General features: G+C 42.0%; 1 protein-coding gene across 8 annotated transcripts in view; it reads right to left on the reverse strand.

Moving 5' to 3' along the window:
• Positions 1-18,244, reverse strand: part of cpeb3 (cytoplasmic polyadenylation element binding protein 3) — a 120,605-nt gene that overhangs the window by 39,228 nt on the left and 63,133 nt on the right. For 7 of the 8 annotated variants that reach the window (XM_078564947.1, XM_078564945.1, XM_078564944.1 and 4 more), the window contains 2 exons: positions 16,772-16,939; positions 16,532-16,621 (listed from right to left, as the gene is read on the reverse strand). The exons of the other annotated variant lie outside the window; for it this stretch is intronic. In XM_078564947.1, coding sequence (XP_078421073.1) covers positions 16,532-16,621; positions 16,772-16,939 — 258 coding nt within the window. The remainder of the gene's footprint in view (positions 1-16,531; positions 16,622-16,771; positions 16,940-18,244) is intronic. 8 annotated transcript variants of the gene reach the window in all.

An 18,244-nucleotide genomic window follows, 5' to 3' on the forward strand; every position in this document is an offset into this window, starting at 1 on the left:
AATTTTGGCCCAGCAACAGTGAAGGAACGTGTAATATTTCCAAGTCAGGGTGTTGAGTGGCTTGGAGGGAAACTTCCAGGTGGTGTTGTTACCATGTGGCTGCTGCTCTTGTCCCTTCTAGATGGTAGCGGTCATGGGTTTGGAAGGTGCTGTCTAAGGAGCCTTGGTGGTGAATTCCTGCAGTGTATCTTATTAATTTGACTAAAATCACATGGCCAACAAGATCAAAACTAAAAAGGTGAAACACAGAAGTAGATTTGACATTAAACTCTGACCTAGCTGTAGAAGTTTCCAAAAAGCAGATTTTATTGGAAAGTAATCACAGAAGTGGGTAAATAATGCAAAAGAAGGAAAGGTTCTTTTCCTGATCTTGTTCATAAATTGGCTGAAGAACTGATTCTAGAACAATGCACAGAGAACACAACCCAGCATATCCCAACTCAAACTGACAGATGCTAACCACACAATTCATCCATAGGGCAGAATATTCTGTTCAGTGTGTGGGGGCGGGCCCCGCACGCCAACGCGTAAAATGATGCATGGTGATACTGCGCATCATTCCGATCTTTAATTCGGCTGACGCGCACCAGAGTCGGCTGCGCGCTAAACTGTTAAAGGCCTGTTAAAGGCCATTAATAAACTAATTGTTGTCAGGGCTGCCCGTCCAACCTTAAGGTTGGCGGGCAGGCGAAGAGCCCAGGCGGCCTTCGCATTTTTAGGATTTATTAACGAAATAAAAATTGTCAAAATTCATTAACATGTCCCAGCTCATGTGACACTGTCACCTGAGGGGACATGTCTGAATAATTTTCTCTTTTTTTTCCAATGATTGATAATGAAATTAATCTCCAAGGCAGCTCTGTGCCTCAGGGAGATCTCTGCACTCTTTCCCGCGCATGCACGAAAGAGCACAGGCCATGACTCTCCCTCCTCCCCCTGCCGTCTTAATTGGCCCGCCCACGTAAAATGGCGGCATGCAGCCGATCGCGGGCGGCAATCAGCTTCGCACCTCCCCGCGCCCGCTCCCATCCGGCCCACCCGACGGGGAGAAAATTCGCCCCATAATTTTCCCACCCAAACCAGTGACTGTAGGAGAGGCAAATTTTGTTTAGTATGAAATCTTAATAGGTTTGACGGATGACTAAGCTTCCTAGAAAATGCTCACTAGTCATGTGTGTTTGACGTTTGTAAGTTTATGAAAAACAAAGATCTCCACCACATCATATCCAGTGTGTGTATAACTTCATGAATACTACTGGCCTTCCTTCATTAAAAGAAGTAAATCAACTAAACAGAGTGCTACTGGTGAAACCCATCTGTTCTTTGTAGCTTCAAAAAACTGACAGTTACGTCATGCTGAATAAAAGCACTTCAACATAATCTTACACAATTATTAAAGTGAAGAAACATGGCATCACTGCTCTGTCTCCACTGATTGCTAAGCTCACATTCTAACAGAAAACAAATATGCAGTTTGTCACAGCAGGCAACAGGGGTTCAGCAACTTCATCTGGAGACCTGCCCATCATGAAAACTTTTCCTTCACAGATAGTAGTCCTGCAAAGTATTTGTGCTTCACTGCCTGTGACTGAACAAGGATTTCAAGAAGGACATTAAAGTCATATGTATACAGGTGCATAAGGTATGCATACAAAAGCTGCCTCTGCCTGGCTAATTGCCATATCAACCTTCCATTGATATTATTATTGTTGCAAAACTTTTTTTTTAAAAGTGCAAAGTCTAAGGGCCTTCGAGTGGCTGGCTGTGTTTATCTAGCGAATAGCTGCATCACATACAGCAGGATGGTCAAAAGCAAAAAAAAAAACTACAATTGCTGGAACTCAAAGAAAAGCAGAAAATGCTGGAAACACTCAGCTGGTCAAGGAGTCAAAGCAGGGAAACAAGTCGACACTTCGGCTATGGATTCTTGCAGCCAATCTGCATCATGTCCATTTCTCTCCATAGATGTGTTCGGCCTGATGAGCAATTTCTAACTTTTGGGCCAAATCTTTACTCCAGAGTCGGGTAAATTTTCCCAACTTGGGAATGAAAAATTCCAAACTCTGCAAACCTGACTTGGGAGAAAGTGCCCAGAACAGGCAGATTTTCGTTCTGGAGAGGCAGATGCTCGCTGGAGTTGGGCCCGCCGATCCCGGAAACAGTGCGGAGGCAGCCACAGGGGCTGACAGGTGCCAAGACGGGCTGCTTAAAAGCCTACTTCAGTGCACTGGGACTTTGTCCCAATTATTAAAAAAAGCAATAAAAGAAAAAACAGTCCTCACACTCCCTATGCCCCATCCATGCCATCTCACATGTCCCCACCCAACCCCGCTGAGCCCTCATACCCTCCATGCTAAACTATGCCTCTCAAACCCTCCATGCCAACCTATCCCGCTCTACCCATCCCATGGACCTTTATAGCTCCAATGCCAACTTAGTGCCAACTCATGACTCCCACCCACCGCCCTTTACCCTTACACCCACAATGCCAACTCACCCAGTGTCCACCATGGGCAGACCACTGGAGTCATGTCGAGATGAAATAACGTTCAAAGTAACTATTACAGACCACTATATTTAAAAAAATCATTGATAAAAGCCTATTCAACACATTTAATTTCCTTGAAGTACTTAATTTCTTATAAAAACAAACATTTGTGCCCATAACCCCACAAAGACAGCTAACCACTTTATGACCACTTGGAGCTGTCAATCAAATTGCAAACTTACAGCCCCGCCACTGTGATGATACGTTGTGAAAGCAGTCACACAGCACTAATCCTATAATGATACTCCTTAGGTTTATGTCAACAACAAACAACTGAAATTTCAAGCAATGATTTTTTTCAAACTGCAGGCTGTTCAGCTCTTTAAATTTTGGCAAAAGAAAAGATTTAAATGACTTAACAGATCCACAGACCTTATCCACTTTTTACGCAAATTCATGTCTACTCTTAACAATTCCAAAGAGGCACCCAGGCCTCTCCCAAAGAACTCCAGCAGGTTTAGACCTTTTCCAGAAATGTCTAAAGCTCATGAGTTGTGTTTTGGAAATTCCAGTAATGAAAATTGCTTGTTTGAAGACAGCTGCATTTTTGAATGTGCTGCCACCTGCATGAACTGCAGATGTGTAAACAAACAGCCTGCCCCCTTTTCCCTCGGTGAAAATGGTGGGTGCCGGTTTCAGTGGCGTGACTTCCTGGTTCCAGGCTCTGGCACCATTTTTCCTAAGCTACGGAGCACTTTGATGCAGCAAAAATTCAGGCCACTGTTATGATCTCTATTCTGTTTTGATTTCAGCCAGTGTAGCAATAGGTTTACTACAAACAAGTTTCTGCACCATGGTGATCATGAAAGGAAATAAGAACAATTCATGGCAGTACAGCAACTCTTTCTGAAAATAAATGCAAGGAAGCGTTAAAATTTAGGTTCGAGCTAGGTTGCAGTGGTCAAATAGCCTCAACAATTTCGCCAGGGTTCAAACGTGAATAATGATAACATGAATAAGATGCAGAAGGATGCTTACATAATCATACTGTAGCAGCAAAGGAGGGAAAGGGAGAAAACTCAAACCAAACAAAAAGGGGCAACTCATGCCCCACTGCAAGTTTTATGTGGCAGAAAATGAGATATGAAAATAGGGCAATAAGAACCACGAGAGGGGAAGAAATAGAAATTCAAATTAGGCCATACATGTGCCCTCATACCACCTAGTTCAAAGGGTGGATTGACGAAATCCTGAGAGCATGTCAACTATAAACTCTGCTTCCAACACCTTCCCCACATGTGCAGTGAAAACAGTACATGGGGGAGAAAGGAACCTGAAAACAGGAATAGGGATTTCCTACTGCACTGTCCTTTGGCATTCCAATCGGAAATTTTATTTACGATAAGTCCTCCAAGGAAAAACATTTTAACAAAATACTTTTAGGTACAATTTTGTCTCGGTTCTTCATAAAATTCACGTTCCATATGAAAAGATTGTGTCCCTCTAGTAGTATGAATACACCACCTGACTGACAGCAAGAAATGTTCCATCCAATAATAATGGTTAGGTCATCCACAAAGGGTGCAATAAATATTTTTGTTGAAAGCATCAGGTGCTGTAACAGATTTGCTTCAATTGCTTGATGAGGATGTTGTTTAACATATCTGCTATTGGGTTTTTGCATCAATGTATAGAAAATGTGACAACAGTCTTTACAGAATTTTAAAATGTGTCAAGAAACCACATGATACAGCAGTTTTTGTCAGTAATCCAGGATTGGCCCAGCAGGATCCAAGGGAGCAGCCGGGCCTGAATGTTAATTAGTTGCCCTCATATTTGGCATAGTTCGCTGTTCCATCCTCATCGAAACCAACTCCAGAACTTCGTTTCAGATTCACTGAGATCACAACGTATATCTGAACTAAATTATCCCATTTTTACGGCCATGGTCATGGTCATTTCAGTACTTGAACTGACCAGACTTCCATGTGGTAGTCAGGTACAACTAACCAGTACCAAGCACACAGATCAAATTTCTGTTTTGGTTATCGCCGTTTGTTCTCCATCTTCCATTATCAACAATTTTTTTTAAAAAAAATAGAACTCAACCAGATCAACCTAGAAAAATGAGAAAAAGCTCCAAAAAAACTCTCAGCTCCATCAAACTAATAAAGAACATAGAAAGGTGCAAGACCAGAAAAGACCACTGTAGTCTCGGAAATAAAACAAGCCATAATTTCCCTCAATCCTGTACTCAATTTTTCTCTGGATCCATGTCCAACTCCTCGAATATACTGCTACAGTCAGCCTGTACTGCCAAGTCATACACCATTGTGACTTGGAACGATACTGCCCTCCCTTTGAAGTGGCTAGTTCAAGATCCTGGAACTCCCTCCCTAACAGCACTGTGGGTGTACCTATGCCACATGGACTGCAGCGGTTAAAGAAGGTAGCTCACCACCATCTTCTCAAGGGCAATTAGGGATGGGTAATGAACATTGGCCTTACCAGCATCCACATGCAATGAAAAGCGTCATTCTGTGCAGTTGTCACCATCTGCATTTAGTTAAATTTATACCATCTTTTCACCTCCCTGCATTTGATTTTGAGGCTATGTCCTCTTGTAGAATTAATGACTATACTAAGCACTTTGGTGTTTGTCTAGAATACTTTTATTGGCTTATTCCTGAGCTTTCCCTTTTCCAATGTAAACGTTCCCAGGGGTTGCAGCCTTTCATCATAAATAGGGTGCTTAATCTGACTGCCAAGATATAACAGCGAGGGAGACAGAAAGCAGGAAACTACAGGCCAGTTAGCTTAATATCTGTCATAGGGAAAATGCTAGAATCTATTAGTAAGGAGGTTATAGCAGGGCACTTAGAAAATGTGAATGCAATCAGGCAGAGTCAGCATGGTTTTGTGAAAGGGAAATTGTGTTCGACCAATTTGTCAGATTTCTTGGAGGAGGTAACAAGCAACATGAATTAGGGGACACTGTTTAAAAATGAGGTCTTCCGTTTGTCAGTCAGTGGAATTCTCTTCCCCAGAGAGTATTGGAGGCAGGTTCATTGAATATTTTTATGGCTGAGTTAGATTGACTCCCTTGTCAATCAAGAATCTAAGGTTATAGGGGTAGACAGGAAAGTAGAGTTGCGGCTGCAGTCTAACCAGCCATGATCTTGTCAAATGGCGGAGCAGGCTTGAGGGGCTGAATGGCCTACTTCTGCTTCTAATTCTTATGTTGGTACGTAAAACCGAGGGATTCGAGCAACATTATAAGCATACATTTCAATCTTTCACTTGTACTAATGGACAAAGACATTAGTACATAACAGCAAGAAGAATCTGTTTGTTTCAACGTTTAATCTGAATTTTTACACTGAAATTCTGCTCAAGTTTTAGCAATTTTACACCTCATAATTGGGATATCTTTTAATTGGAGGAAATAAACCAAAAAAAATGATAATGACATTGGGGTTTTCAACAGTTTAGCAAAAAAAATCTCAAATCGCTCCACCAAATCCAAGCCCACCAACCCCATTCACAAAACCACTTGAAACTCTTTTACTGTAGTTCCTGAGGACAAAATATCCTATCCAAATTCCCTTTCACAGCAACACTCTCTTCTCCTTCAAACCCCTCAGTTCATATTGGCAGTCCATTCCCCAAATTCAACTTAACGTTCTTATCCTTCCCAATGTGCCCTCAGGAAATGCTGGTACTATTCTCCATTTCCTACCCTAAAGCACTGTTCTTAGCTTCTGCCCACCTTTCTGGTCCTGAAAACTAATTTCAGAACTGTGGAGCCTCATTCCCTCAAGAGGATTTAAAATTTGCATGGCTCAAAAAAAGGGGGGATTTAGCTTTTCCCTTAATCCTATGTATACACCCTCATGTTTACTTTGTTTTCTACACAATCACTAAAAAGTTAATTATGTCCCATGTTTTTTACTTCCTGCTTTGCTGTCTGAGAGAATTCTTTAATCTGTTTGGTTGATAAGCCTGCCTGGTGCCTGTTCTCTTCCTGAGCAGAAATGCTGTTTTCTAACTATGATGTTGTGCGCTGTCAAAAATTCTGTTACTCCTGATTGAACAGAGATTAACATTTTCATTAGTTTTACAGCAAGAATAATGAACAAAAAGTTGACATTCATGTCAAATCAGTGATTTTGTTGATTTATATTTGCAAAGGCTGCGTGACCTGTGGAGAAGCAGCGTACTACTACTACTAGCAACTTCTGGGTTTCCACATCTAACTTACATGTGCAAATGCCAGAGGTTTCAGGCAGTTCTACACGTAATGCCGATGAGCACTGACCATTTTGCCGTCATTACAATCACAAAGGATTCTTGCTGACCAGGGAATTTCACAGATTAGAATCTGCTTGTCAGTTTCAGGCTGGAAGCAAGCGCTCTGTGTTTTAACCTTGTGCTGTTCCTATAAGAAATGTCTTCATCTAACAATTAGAGACCGTGAACATAAACTTTGAGACTTCAGTGAGCCGTTGGTTGGTAGTAAGGAATGGAGATCTGCACAGAACCTGCTTGTGGTAAAGGCCATAATTAAAATATCTTCTATTTGATGCTGTGGCGTACAACAATCTTTTATTTCAATCAGAGATAGCCTTGTCCAGCGTACCCACTATTGGCTGACAATTCAGTTTTTTGATAAATCAATTATATTAAAATAATTGGTGGCACTGATCATTGCGGTGTCTGCTTCAGAGACACAGTCAGATTCAACACCACCTGAATGGAAATCTGGGACAATGTGATAGATCTACTGGGTCAAATAATGAAATTCTTACACATGCCAACTGCGTCAATGACTTGGGGGCTTTGTAATGTTTGTTCTTTTTTCTAAGTCCCATTTACCCAAGTCTGGTTGCAGTTGCACCGAGTCCCTCCTCCTCTTGGCTTCATTCCCAGTGCTAATAACAGGATTTGGCTTCTACATAATGTAGGTGGGCAGGTGTGTTCCTGCTACTTGTGAGAATTCTTCACGCTGTTTGGCTAATCGGCCTGCCTGGTGCCTGCTCTGCTCCTGGATGCCATAGATCCTTTGTAAATGGTATTAAATTCAAAGTGCCACTGGAATAGTGGAAGTCTCCCCAGTCACCTGATTTGAGGCTCTTAAGGCATTATCCAATTGGTCTCTCCCCAGACCCAAACCCTGCCTCACAACTTTGCCTTTCACTTGAATTCCTTCTACATATTTCCACCACTTGGAAGCTCTGTTATTTCATTAAAGCACTTGGTGAATTTTACCATTCTTGCTGACATGCAAAGTACTGGAAACATTTTAATCAATTGGCAGTCTGTTTCAACTCAGTGCCAGGAATCCAGCTTTTAAATATTTTAACTATGATTGAGGGGTAAAGGAATGGGATAATAAAGGCCTGCAGCCTCCATTCTATTATATTCCCCCTACTCAAATTTATCAGATTCCTCTCCATGCCAGGAGCAGCACCAGACATAGCTAGAGTTTTGATACCAAACTGGGTTCCAACACAGGGCTCCAAACATGCTAAACAGTAGAAGAACTATAGACACAGCTAAACGATTCCACAACCAATAGACCAGATCAAAAAACTCTGCAGTACTGCCACATTCAGTCCTGAATGTTGGTGAACAAATGAATAACTACGCAGAGGCAGCTCCAGGAACAACCCTATTCTGAATAATGGGGGAGCCCAGCACATTAGTGAAAAAGGCAAGGCTGAAACATTTGTAACTATCTTCAACCAGAAGTGCCAAATTGATGATCCATTCTGGCCTCCTTCCGAGGTCCCAACATCATAGAAGCCAACCGTCAGCTAATTTGGTTCCCATCATGCATCAAGAAGCTGCTGAGGGCATTGGATACAGCAAAGGCTATTGACCCTGACAACACCTCAGCTGCAGTGCTGAAGATCTATGCTCCAGAACTAGCTGCACCCATGGTCAACGTGTTCCAGTACAGCTTTTATTCATTTGTGGGATGTGGGCTTCGCTGGCTGGGCCAGCAGTTGTTGCCCATCCCTAGTTGCTCTTGAGATGCGGTGGTGAGCTGCCTTCTTGAACCGCTGCAGTCCCCGTGGTATAGGTACACCCACTGTGCTGTTCGGAAGTGAGTTCCAAGATTTTGACCCAGCAGCACTGAAGAAATGGCGATATATTTCCAAGTCAGGATGGTGAGTGACTTGGAGAGCAACCTCCAGGTGGTGGTGGTGTTCCCATCTATCTGCTGCCCTTGTCCTTCTAGATGGTAGTGGTATGGATTTGGAAGGTACTGTCTAAGGAGCCTTCGTGAATTCCAGCAGTGCAACTTGCAGATGGTCACTGCTGCACGTTGGTGGTGGAGGGAGTGAATGTTTGTGCATGTGGTGCCAATCAAGTGGGCTGTTTTGCCCTGGACGGTGTCAAGCTTCCCGATTGTTGTGGAAGCTGCACTCATCCAGGCAAGTGGGGAGTATTCCAACACACTCCTGACTTATGCCTTGTTGATGGTGGACAGGCTTTGGGGAGTCAGGAGGTGGGTTACTCATTGCACGATTCCTAGCCTCTGACCACAGTACTTACATGGCTAGTCCAGTTCTGTTTCTGGTCAATGGTAACCCCCAGGATGTTGATAGTGTGGGATTCAGTGATGGTAATGCCATTGAACATCAAGGGGCGATGGTTGGATTCTCTCCTGTTGGAGATGGTCATTGCCTGGCACTTGTGTGGCACGATTGTTACGTGCCACTTGTCAGGCCAAGCCTGGATATTGTCCAGGTCTTGCTGCATTTGGACATGGACAGCTTTAGTATCTGAGGAGTCACAAATGGTGAACATCGTGCAATCAGTGAACTTACCCACTTCTGACCTTATGATGGAAGGAAGGTGAAGTTGATGAAGCAGCTGAAGTTGGTTGGGCTGAGGACACTACCCTGAGGAACTCCTGCAGTGAGGTCCTGGAGCGGAGATGACTGACCTCCAAGAACCACAACCATCTTCCTTCATGCTAGGTATGACTCCGACCAGTGGAGAGCTTTTCCCGATTCCCATTGACTCCAGTATGGCTAGGGCTCCTTGATGCCACACTCAGTCAAATGCTGCCTTGATGTCAAGGGCAGTCACTCTCACCTCACCTCAGGAATTCAGCTCTTTTGTCCATGTTTGAACCAAGGCTGTAACGAGGTCTGGAGCTGAGTGGCCTTGGCGGAATCCAAACTGGGCGTCAGTGAGCAGGTTATTGCTAAGCAAGTGCCGCCTGATAGCACTGTTGATGACCTTCCATTATTTTACTGATGAGGCAGAGTAGACTGATGGGGCAGTAATTGGCAGGGTTGGATTTGCCCTGCTTTTTCTATACAGGACATACCTGGGCAATTTTCCACATAGCCAGGTAGATGCCAGTGTTGTAGCTGTACTGGAACAGCTTGGCTAGGGGCGCGGCAAATTCTGGTGCACAAGTCTTCAGTCCTATTGCCGGAATATTGTCAGGGCCCATAACCTTTGGAGCATCCAGTGCCTTCAGCTGTTTCTTCATATCATGTGGAGTGAGTCGAATTGGCTGAAGACTGGCATCTATGATGCTGGGGACCTCTGGAGGAGGCCGAGATGGATCATCCACTCGGCACTTCTGGCTGAAGATTGTGGCAAACGTTTCAGCCTTATCTTTTGCACTGATGTGCTGGGCTCCTCCATCATTGAGGATGGAGATATTTGTGAAGCCTCTTCCTCCAGTGAGTTGTCTAATTGTCCACCACCATTCGCTACTGGATGTGGCAGGACTGCAGAGCTTAGATCTGATCTGTTGGCTGTGGGATCACTTAGCTCTGTCTATCACTTGCTGCTTATGCTGTTTGGCATGCAAGTCGTCCTGTGTTGTAGCTTCACCAGGTTGACACCTCATTTTTAGGTATGCCTGGTGCAGCTCTTGACATGCCCTCCTGCACTCTTCATTGAACCAGGGTTGATCCCTAGGCTTGATGGTAATGGTAGAGTGGGGGATATGCCAGGCCAGAGGGTTACAGATTGTGTTTGAGTATAATTCTGCTGCTGATGGCCCACAGTGCCTCATGGATGCCCAGTCTTGAGTTGCTCGATCTGTTCAAAATCTATCTCATTTAGCACAGTGGTAGTGCCACACAACACGGTGGAGGGTATCCTCAATGTGAAGGCAAGACTTCGTCTCCACAATGACTGTGTGGTGGTCACTCCTACTGATACTATCATGGACAGATGCATCTGTGGCAGGCAAGTATGTTTTTCCCCCTCATTGGTTCCCTCATCACCTGCTGCAGACCCAGTCTAGCAGTTATGTCATTTAGGACCTGGCTGGTATTAGCACTACTGAGCCACTCAATGGACATTGAAATCCCCCACCCAGAGAACATTTTGCACCCTTGCCACCTTCTGTGCTTCTTCCAAGTGGTGTTCAACATGGAGGAGCACTGATTCATCAGCATGGTAAATGTATCCTAGGGATGGTGATGGTGGTGTCTCGGGCATTAACTGCAAGGTAAGATTCCATGAGGATGACTAGTCTGTGAGACAGCTCTCCCAATTTTGGCACTAGCCCCCAGATGTTAGTAAGGAGGACTTAGCAGGGTTGACAGGGCTGAGATTGTTGTTGTTGTTGTTTCCAGTGCCTAGATCGATTTGGTTTCTGGTTTCATTCCTTTTTTGTGATTTTGTAGTGGTCTGTTACAACTGGGTGGCTTGCTATTCTATTTCAGAGGGCATTTGTCCCAACAAAGGTGAAGGAATGGCAATACAATTCCAAGTCAGGATGTGTCTGGCTTGGGGTGGATTGGAGTAGGGGGATCTTGCAGGTCATGGCATTCCCATGTACATGCTATCCTTGCCCTTCTACTTCCTACTTGCCTGAATAAGTGCTGCCCCACATCATCCACCTTAAACATTAAATCTTTCCACCACCAGTGCACCAGGCTGCGGTATGTACCATCTACAAGAGGTACTGCAGCAATTCAACAAGATTCCGTCGACAGCGCCTACAACCTCTACCACCTAGTATAGCTTTTTCTTTTACGCCGTGTGTGGTTAAGTTTTGGAATACACTGCCTGAGAGTGTGGTGGAGGCAGATTCATTCATGGCTTTCAAAAGGAAATTGGATATTTAACTAAAGGTAAAAGAATTGCAGGGCTATGAGAAAAGGGCAGGGGAGTGCGACTAGTTGAGTTGATCTTGCAGAGAGAGCCTGCATGGACACGATGGGCCGAGTGGCCTCCTTCTGTGCTGTAACTACTCTTATGATTTTATGACTTGATGCCATCCAATTTTGTGAATAATGCATGGGAGATCTATAACAAAATCTCACTCAACAGTATATCTAGAGCACATTTTCTTCCTGTCACACTTCAACATCCTGTATCACACTTCAAAGAAAATGATGAACAAACTGCCCAACATGAAATACTGAAGGCAGGATGGTGGCAGCCTCTTAATTGACATATTGATGCACTGAACCAGTGTTAAAAACAGACCCCTTTAATTGTCATATTACCTTAGTGTTTATTCAAAAGCCTTAAAAGCATACAACTACATTTTACATGCTATGTATGTTCCTGCCCTTGTAACATTGCACATCTTTTGACTTACTGTGAACAGCACCACAGGAGGAGATTTCATTTAATCTTTTAAAAGGATTCATTTAATCTTTTAAAAGGACACATTTTCCTGATAAGAGTTCTATTATCACATAGTTTACAGCTTCTTAAAAATGATCTAGGTTGTACAATTGTTAAGTTTTTCATGTGGCTGGAAAAGACAATAATGGCCTGATCAGATCATCTCTGATAAACCTGACCCTCTTGCTTGGAAATTTACAGCACGCAGGGCGGCCATTTAGCCACTTGTGTCTGTGCCCTGCTCTTCATTAGAGCTTCCAAGGCCCATTACCCTGCTCTCCCAAAGTCTATATAAGAATATGTGATGAATGGCCTGCAGCACAAGCATCAAATGGACAGACTTCAATTTTCTTCAGAATGACTTGCAATAGCTAGAATTACAGAAGTAATATTTAATTCCTGCTAAAAACAAACTTGGATGGGTTCCATTTTAAAATGTGAGCAAAACCAGCAAGCAAGCTACATATATATTACGGAATAATAAAGCCAGCCAGTAACTTCAGAAGGTCAGTGAAAATATCAGTTCCAAACAGACCCTGCTGCTAACACAGCATTACCCTTTACAACCAGCAAGGCAAAACCTTATACATTTGCAGATTCATGGAGCCAATTAGGAATCATGTGGTCTTCTTCATTGGTCACATGACCATCTATTTACACATCGATTTCTTGGTGTGCGACATCATCCAAGGGTCCAGTTTTCAAGTTTTATTAAAATTTCCCAACCATTTGGCAAAGTATTTAATCTCTGGGCTGGTAACATGGGTGTCTCCACTGCAAATTGCAAGAATGTGATGGAACAGAAGCTTCAAAGTTTGAGAGCCCTTTAGGCATCTGTGTATCAGATGTGGTTGGAAGCATGCAAGCAATGCTGCACTCTACAGTCATATCGAAATCCTATAAATAGTTTGTTCTCGGCCACAAATAACCTGAGGCAGTAATATAACACCACATCAGCAGTACAGTCATATTAGTGAAAAATCAATGACATGAATTTTGTGCACACTTAGCACAAACTTCATTTCAATACCAGACTCAGTTAGAGCTGTTCATGAGATCTGTAACCTGGCAGTGATTCACCAAATGCAAGTCCACAATAAACAAATTAGTTGGCATCAGATAGATAAACTGATGTTTTTAAGAAAAGATTACTGGTCAGATTTGGAGGGAGACTCCTTAAATTACTGCTGTCAGCAACGTTAAAACCACCCCCCCCCGCCACAATTGTCATGTACTGGAAATACTGCTCAGATAAATATTGACGTTTATTATTTTGTAGCTGGTCATTAGTTTTTAAAATATTACTCTTGATCAATGAGCTTTCTGAATGAATGTGTGCAAGTGTGATAACAAACACTGAAAGCAGAGAGTTGAATCTTCTAATGGACCCTAATAGCAAATGAACCGAGTTATAAATAAACCAGATCATATACGACGGTCTATTCATACCACCGATTTTAAATTAGCAGTACTACCGACTGATAACTGTGGTGGAATTGCTTTGCACATCACATTCATCACCAGATTAGAACACCACGGTGTAATTCAACCTCTGATTTCTACATGCGAATCATCATTCAAAGCTGTCTAAAGTCCAATAATGTTTTGCAAATAAATTGAAATTATCTACTCTAAATATCCATCCAGCAGAGTGTGTTATTTTGCCCTATTGCCAAATGATTTCCATCCAATTAAAGAACACACGGGGCAGGACAACAAAATAAACGGTACATTCCAGCCTCAGACATTTGACAGGTCAGGTTTAAAAATGGGTTTCCGATGAGCTCCTGAGCAGGCTACCAATTTAAAAATGGGAACGTTCATCATCAAAAACTAACAAATGTCAACCAAATCTTGCAACTGTACTTCCTGCCTTACACCTCTCATCCAATCCAAGGCTTATGCTGGGATATGTGGCGACGAGTTCCACCAGCTGGTAACTCATCAACTCAGAGACTGGGGTGGGGGGGAGGGGGGAGGAGGTGCGCGCAGGCAGGACCAGAGAGGGCGAGATTAGTAAGGAGGGAAAAATTAGAATATGAGAGAAAGCTAGGTAGAAATATAAAGATAGTAAGAGTTTCTGTAGATATTTAAAAATGAAAATAGTTAAAGTGAGCGTTGGCTTATAAAAAGAGAGTCCAAGGAATTTATTTTGGAAAATGAGATAGCAGATGACTTGAAGGGGTATTTTGCATTGGTCTTCACTTTAAAAGATACAAGTAATGTCCCAGCAATAGCTGTAAATCATAAAATGGATGGCAGGGAGGAACTTGGGAACATTACAATCATCAGGGAAGTGATACTGAGCAAATTGTTGGAGTGGTGGGCTGACAAATCCCCAGGTCCTGATGGACTTTATCCTAGGGTCTTAAAAGAAGTGACCAGTGAGATAGTTGATGGATTGGTTTTAATTTTCCAAAATTCCCTAGATTCATGGAAGGTTCCATTAGATTGGAAAATAGTGAATGTAACTCCTTTATTCAAAAAAAAAGACAGAAAGCAGGAAACTACAGGTTTAACATCCGTCATAGAGAAAATGTTAGAAGCTATTATTAAAGACATTAGAGCAGGGCACTTGGATAAGTTCAAGGCTATCAGGCAGTGCCAACATGGTTTTATGAAAGAGAATTCATGTTTAACCAACTTGTTGGAGTTCTTTAAAGAAGTAACGTGCTGTGGATAAAAGGGAACCGGTGGGTGTACTACACTTGGATTTCCAGAAGACATTTGATAAGGTACCACATCAAAGGTTATTGTAGAAAATAAAAGCTCATGGCACAGGGGTAACATATTGGCACGGATAGAAGATTGGCTAGCTAACAGGAAGTAGAGAGTTGGTATAAATGGATCTTTTTCTGGTTGGCAGGATGTGACGAGTGGTGTGCTACAGGGATCATTGCTGGGGCCTCAACCTTTTACAATTTATATAAATGACTTGGATGAAGGGACCAAATAAATGGTTGCTAAATTTGTTGATGACACAAAGATAGGTAGGAAACTAAGTTGTGAAGATGACATAAGGAGGCTACAAAAGGATATATATAGGTTAAGTGAGTGGGCGAAGAACTGGCAAATGGAGTATAGTGTGGGAAAATGTGAAATTGAAATTGTCCATTTTGGAGGGAAGAATAAAAAAGCATATTATCTAAACGGTGAGAGATTGCAGAGCCCGGAGATGCAGGGGGATCTGGGTGTTCTGGTGCATGAATCACAAAAAGTTAGTAAGCAGGTACAGCAAGTAATTAACAAAGCTAATAGTATGTTATCATTTATTGTGAGGGGAATTGAATACAAAAATAGGGAGGTTATGCTTCATTTATACAGGGCACTGGTGAGACCACATCTGGAGTACTGTGTACAATATTGGTCTCCTTATTTAAGGGAGAATGTAAATGCATTGGAAGCAATTCAGAGAACGTTTACTAGACTATTACTAGTCTTAAGAGGAAAAGTTGGACAGGCTAGGCTCATATCCACTGGAGTTTAGGAGAATAAAGGGTGACTTGATTGAAACATGAATGTGGAAAGGATGTTTCCTCTTGTGGGAGAATCTAGAACTAGTGGTCACTGATTCAAAATAAGGGGTCGCCCATTTAAGACAGAAGTGAGGAGAAAGTTTCTCTCTCAGAGGGTTAGGAGTCTTTGGAACTCTTCCTCAAAAGACAGTGGAAGCAGAGTCTTTGAATATTTTTAACGCCGAGGTAGATAGATTCTTGATTAACAAGGGGTGAAAGGTTATCAGGAATAGATGGGAATGTGGATTTGAGGTCACAATCAAATCAGCCATGATCTTATTGAATGGAGGAACCAAGTGGCTTACTCCAGCTCCTAATTTGTATGTTCGTATGTTTGAGAGCAAGACGAGGTGGGGGTGCAGATGGGAAGGGAGTTTGGGGGTGGTGGGGAGATACAGGGATTGCTGGGGGTGGGGGGGGGAGAGAAGAAACAGAGTAGGGGAGGGGGGTGTAGAAAAGGACACCCAGAGTGGGTGGGTGGGTTGTGTGGGGGGGGGGGGGGGGGGGGGGAGAGAGAGAACCAAGAGTGGGTTGGGAAAAACAAATTTGTGGGGTGTGTGGTGTGGGTGAACAGAGAGGGTGCACAAGACCAACATACAGATGGACACAGTCACAGCAAACATATGTTCCACACTTTAATTTCCAGCAAGGATCATCTATAATGGTTGACATAATTTAATAACACAGAGCAGGGGTCAAACTTGGTGCCTTTAGAGAACAAAAGCACACAATATAATATATTCCATCCTATAAATTTTGACTAACTTACAACATTATAACATGGCCAAAGGTCCTTGTCACCTAGTTAATTTTAACTGTTTGTGAAATTGTTTAGTCAATTATATTAAAGCATAGAGGATATAAAGGTTTTAAATGTAAATCTGCTTCAGGAATTTTATTAGTTGATTACCTTTAGGTGGGAAATATGATTTGCTTTCAGCTTTGTGAGGCCAATCCACCACCAGAGGTCCAAATCGACGAAAGCTAGCTGTGATTTCATCTACAGGAGATATCACACCAGGGATTTATTAAAAGTTAAATCTGTCAAAAATACTTCCACAATACACTGATTGGAGAATAGTGTTAACAGTCAAAAAGAACCCAAGCATTTTGACATGTTTAGTGGTCTGAACAAATCTTGCAAATGTACCTTCATCAATGTCTGGAGGTAGGCCTCCCACAAAGACCTTTCGTGAATAACGTTCCACCCTTTCACCATTCTGACAGCGGGTTGGAGAGTTTAAACCTGATGTCAGAGACTGGTCACCATGACCATCATCAAGGAAACCATCTTCAATAGGAAAAAGCGAAGAACGACCTGGAAAACAGTTTACACTTCCATCTAGTGAAAAAGAACCTGAACATTACTCTTGACGCTTCAATAGATATATTGTAAAACTCTCCCACAGAGCAAAACTCTGTGCTGTTACCAATTTGCTGCAACTCAGCACGAAGATGTAATTGTCAGAATATATTAATTTTAAGTATTTAATATCTTTAACAAAAAAACTTACAGAATGAGTACTTTAAAAAGATGATTACATTTTGGTTTTCTAATATTTGATAATTGATATGGGTAACGTAAAGTTCATGAGTGGGCTAACATTTCCTTCAAAATGTTTTTTCAAAAAATTTGGGCTTGTCTGATCAGGTAAAATAAGGAAGCAAAGTCTAAATTAAGATACATGCAAATTGTTAGTTGAAGGATGCATAAGCACTAATGATTCACTAGAAAATTTGGGATTCAACAGCCTGGTTAAAGTCAAAGGGTCAATTTAATTCAAGTTATTTCATGATTAATACTGCAGACAATTCAGTGATCATTCAGGGATTGTTGCCTTTAAAACAACTTTGCCTTGAAGGAAAAAAAAACAGCACTTTTTAAAAAAACATATATATGTCTCTTTCCTGGCATCAACACACATTATACAAGGTTTCTCAATTCCAGCTAGCCCATGGAATATCATTTTAAAACATACAAATATATAAAGATGATCATTAGATATTACACTAGTGTACATCTAAACTGTAAACAATATTGCATACAGCCAATATAAATGTTTTGGATCTGTGCTTGTAAAATTGTTCAGAAACTACAAAATAAAAGCTACATTCTCTGCTGTTAAACAAACTACTGTGGCATTCCTATAAACCAATGGGGGAAACAACTATAAACTACAATCAATTCCACTTCCATATTTTCTTCCTTTTTAATTCCAGTAACTGCATGTAATTTTAGAAGCTACGTTGAAGAATTTGCTCCTAAATTTCTTGCATTAACTTGGGAAAATTGAGTAAGAATTAGTGATCAGTTAAGAGTGGAAAATGTATTTCTTCAATTTTCTGACTTTACACCATCACAAATGAAAGTGGCAAATCATAGCAAAACAAGGGTTTCACAAGCTGCAGTTGTTACCTCTCCAGCATCTCATTCAATACGTGCAAGTTACGTTCACAAGTGTTTATAAATTAGAGATTGCTGGCAGTCCCTGACTCCTATCCTATCCAGATTTATGTGGTACAGTGAAAAACCACTAAACCCATTGAGCCACAGGTAGAAGGGGAGGGCTGTGAAATTTAATTTGGACAACTCTTTCACAATTAAGCATTTGGAATTAATTAT

Source organism: Cetorhinus maximus, chromosome 20, assembly GCF_964194155.1.
Source record: "Cetorhinus maximus chromosome 20, sCetMax3.hap1.1, whole genome shotgun sequence".
NCBI classification, from domain to species: Eukaryota; Metazoa; Chordata; class Chondrichthyes; order Lamniformes; family Cetorhinidae; genus Cetorhinus; species Cetorhinus maximus.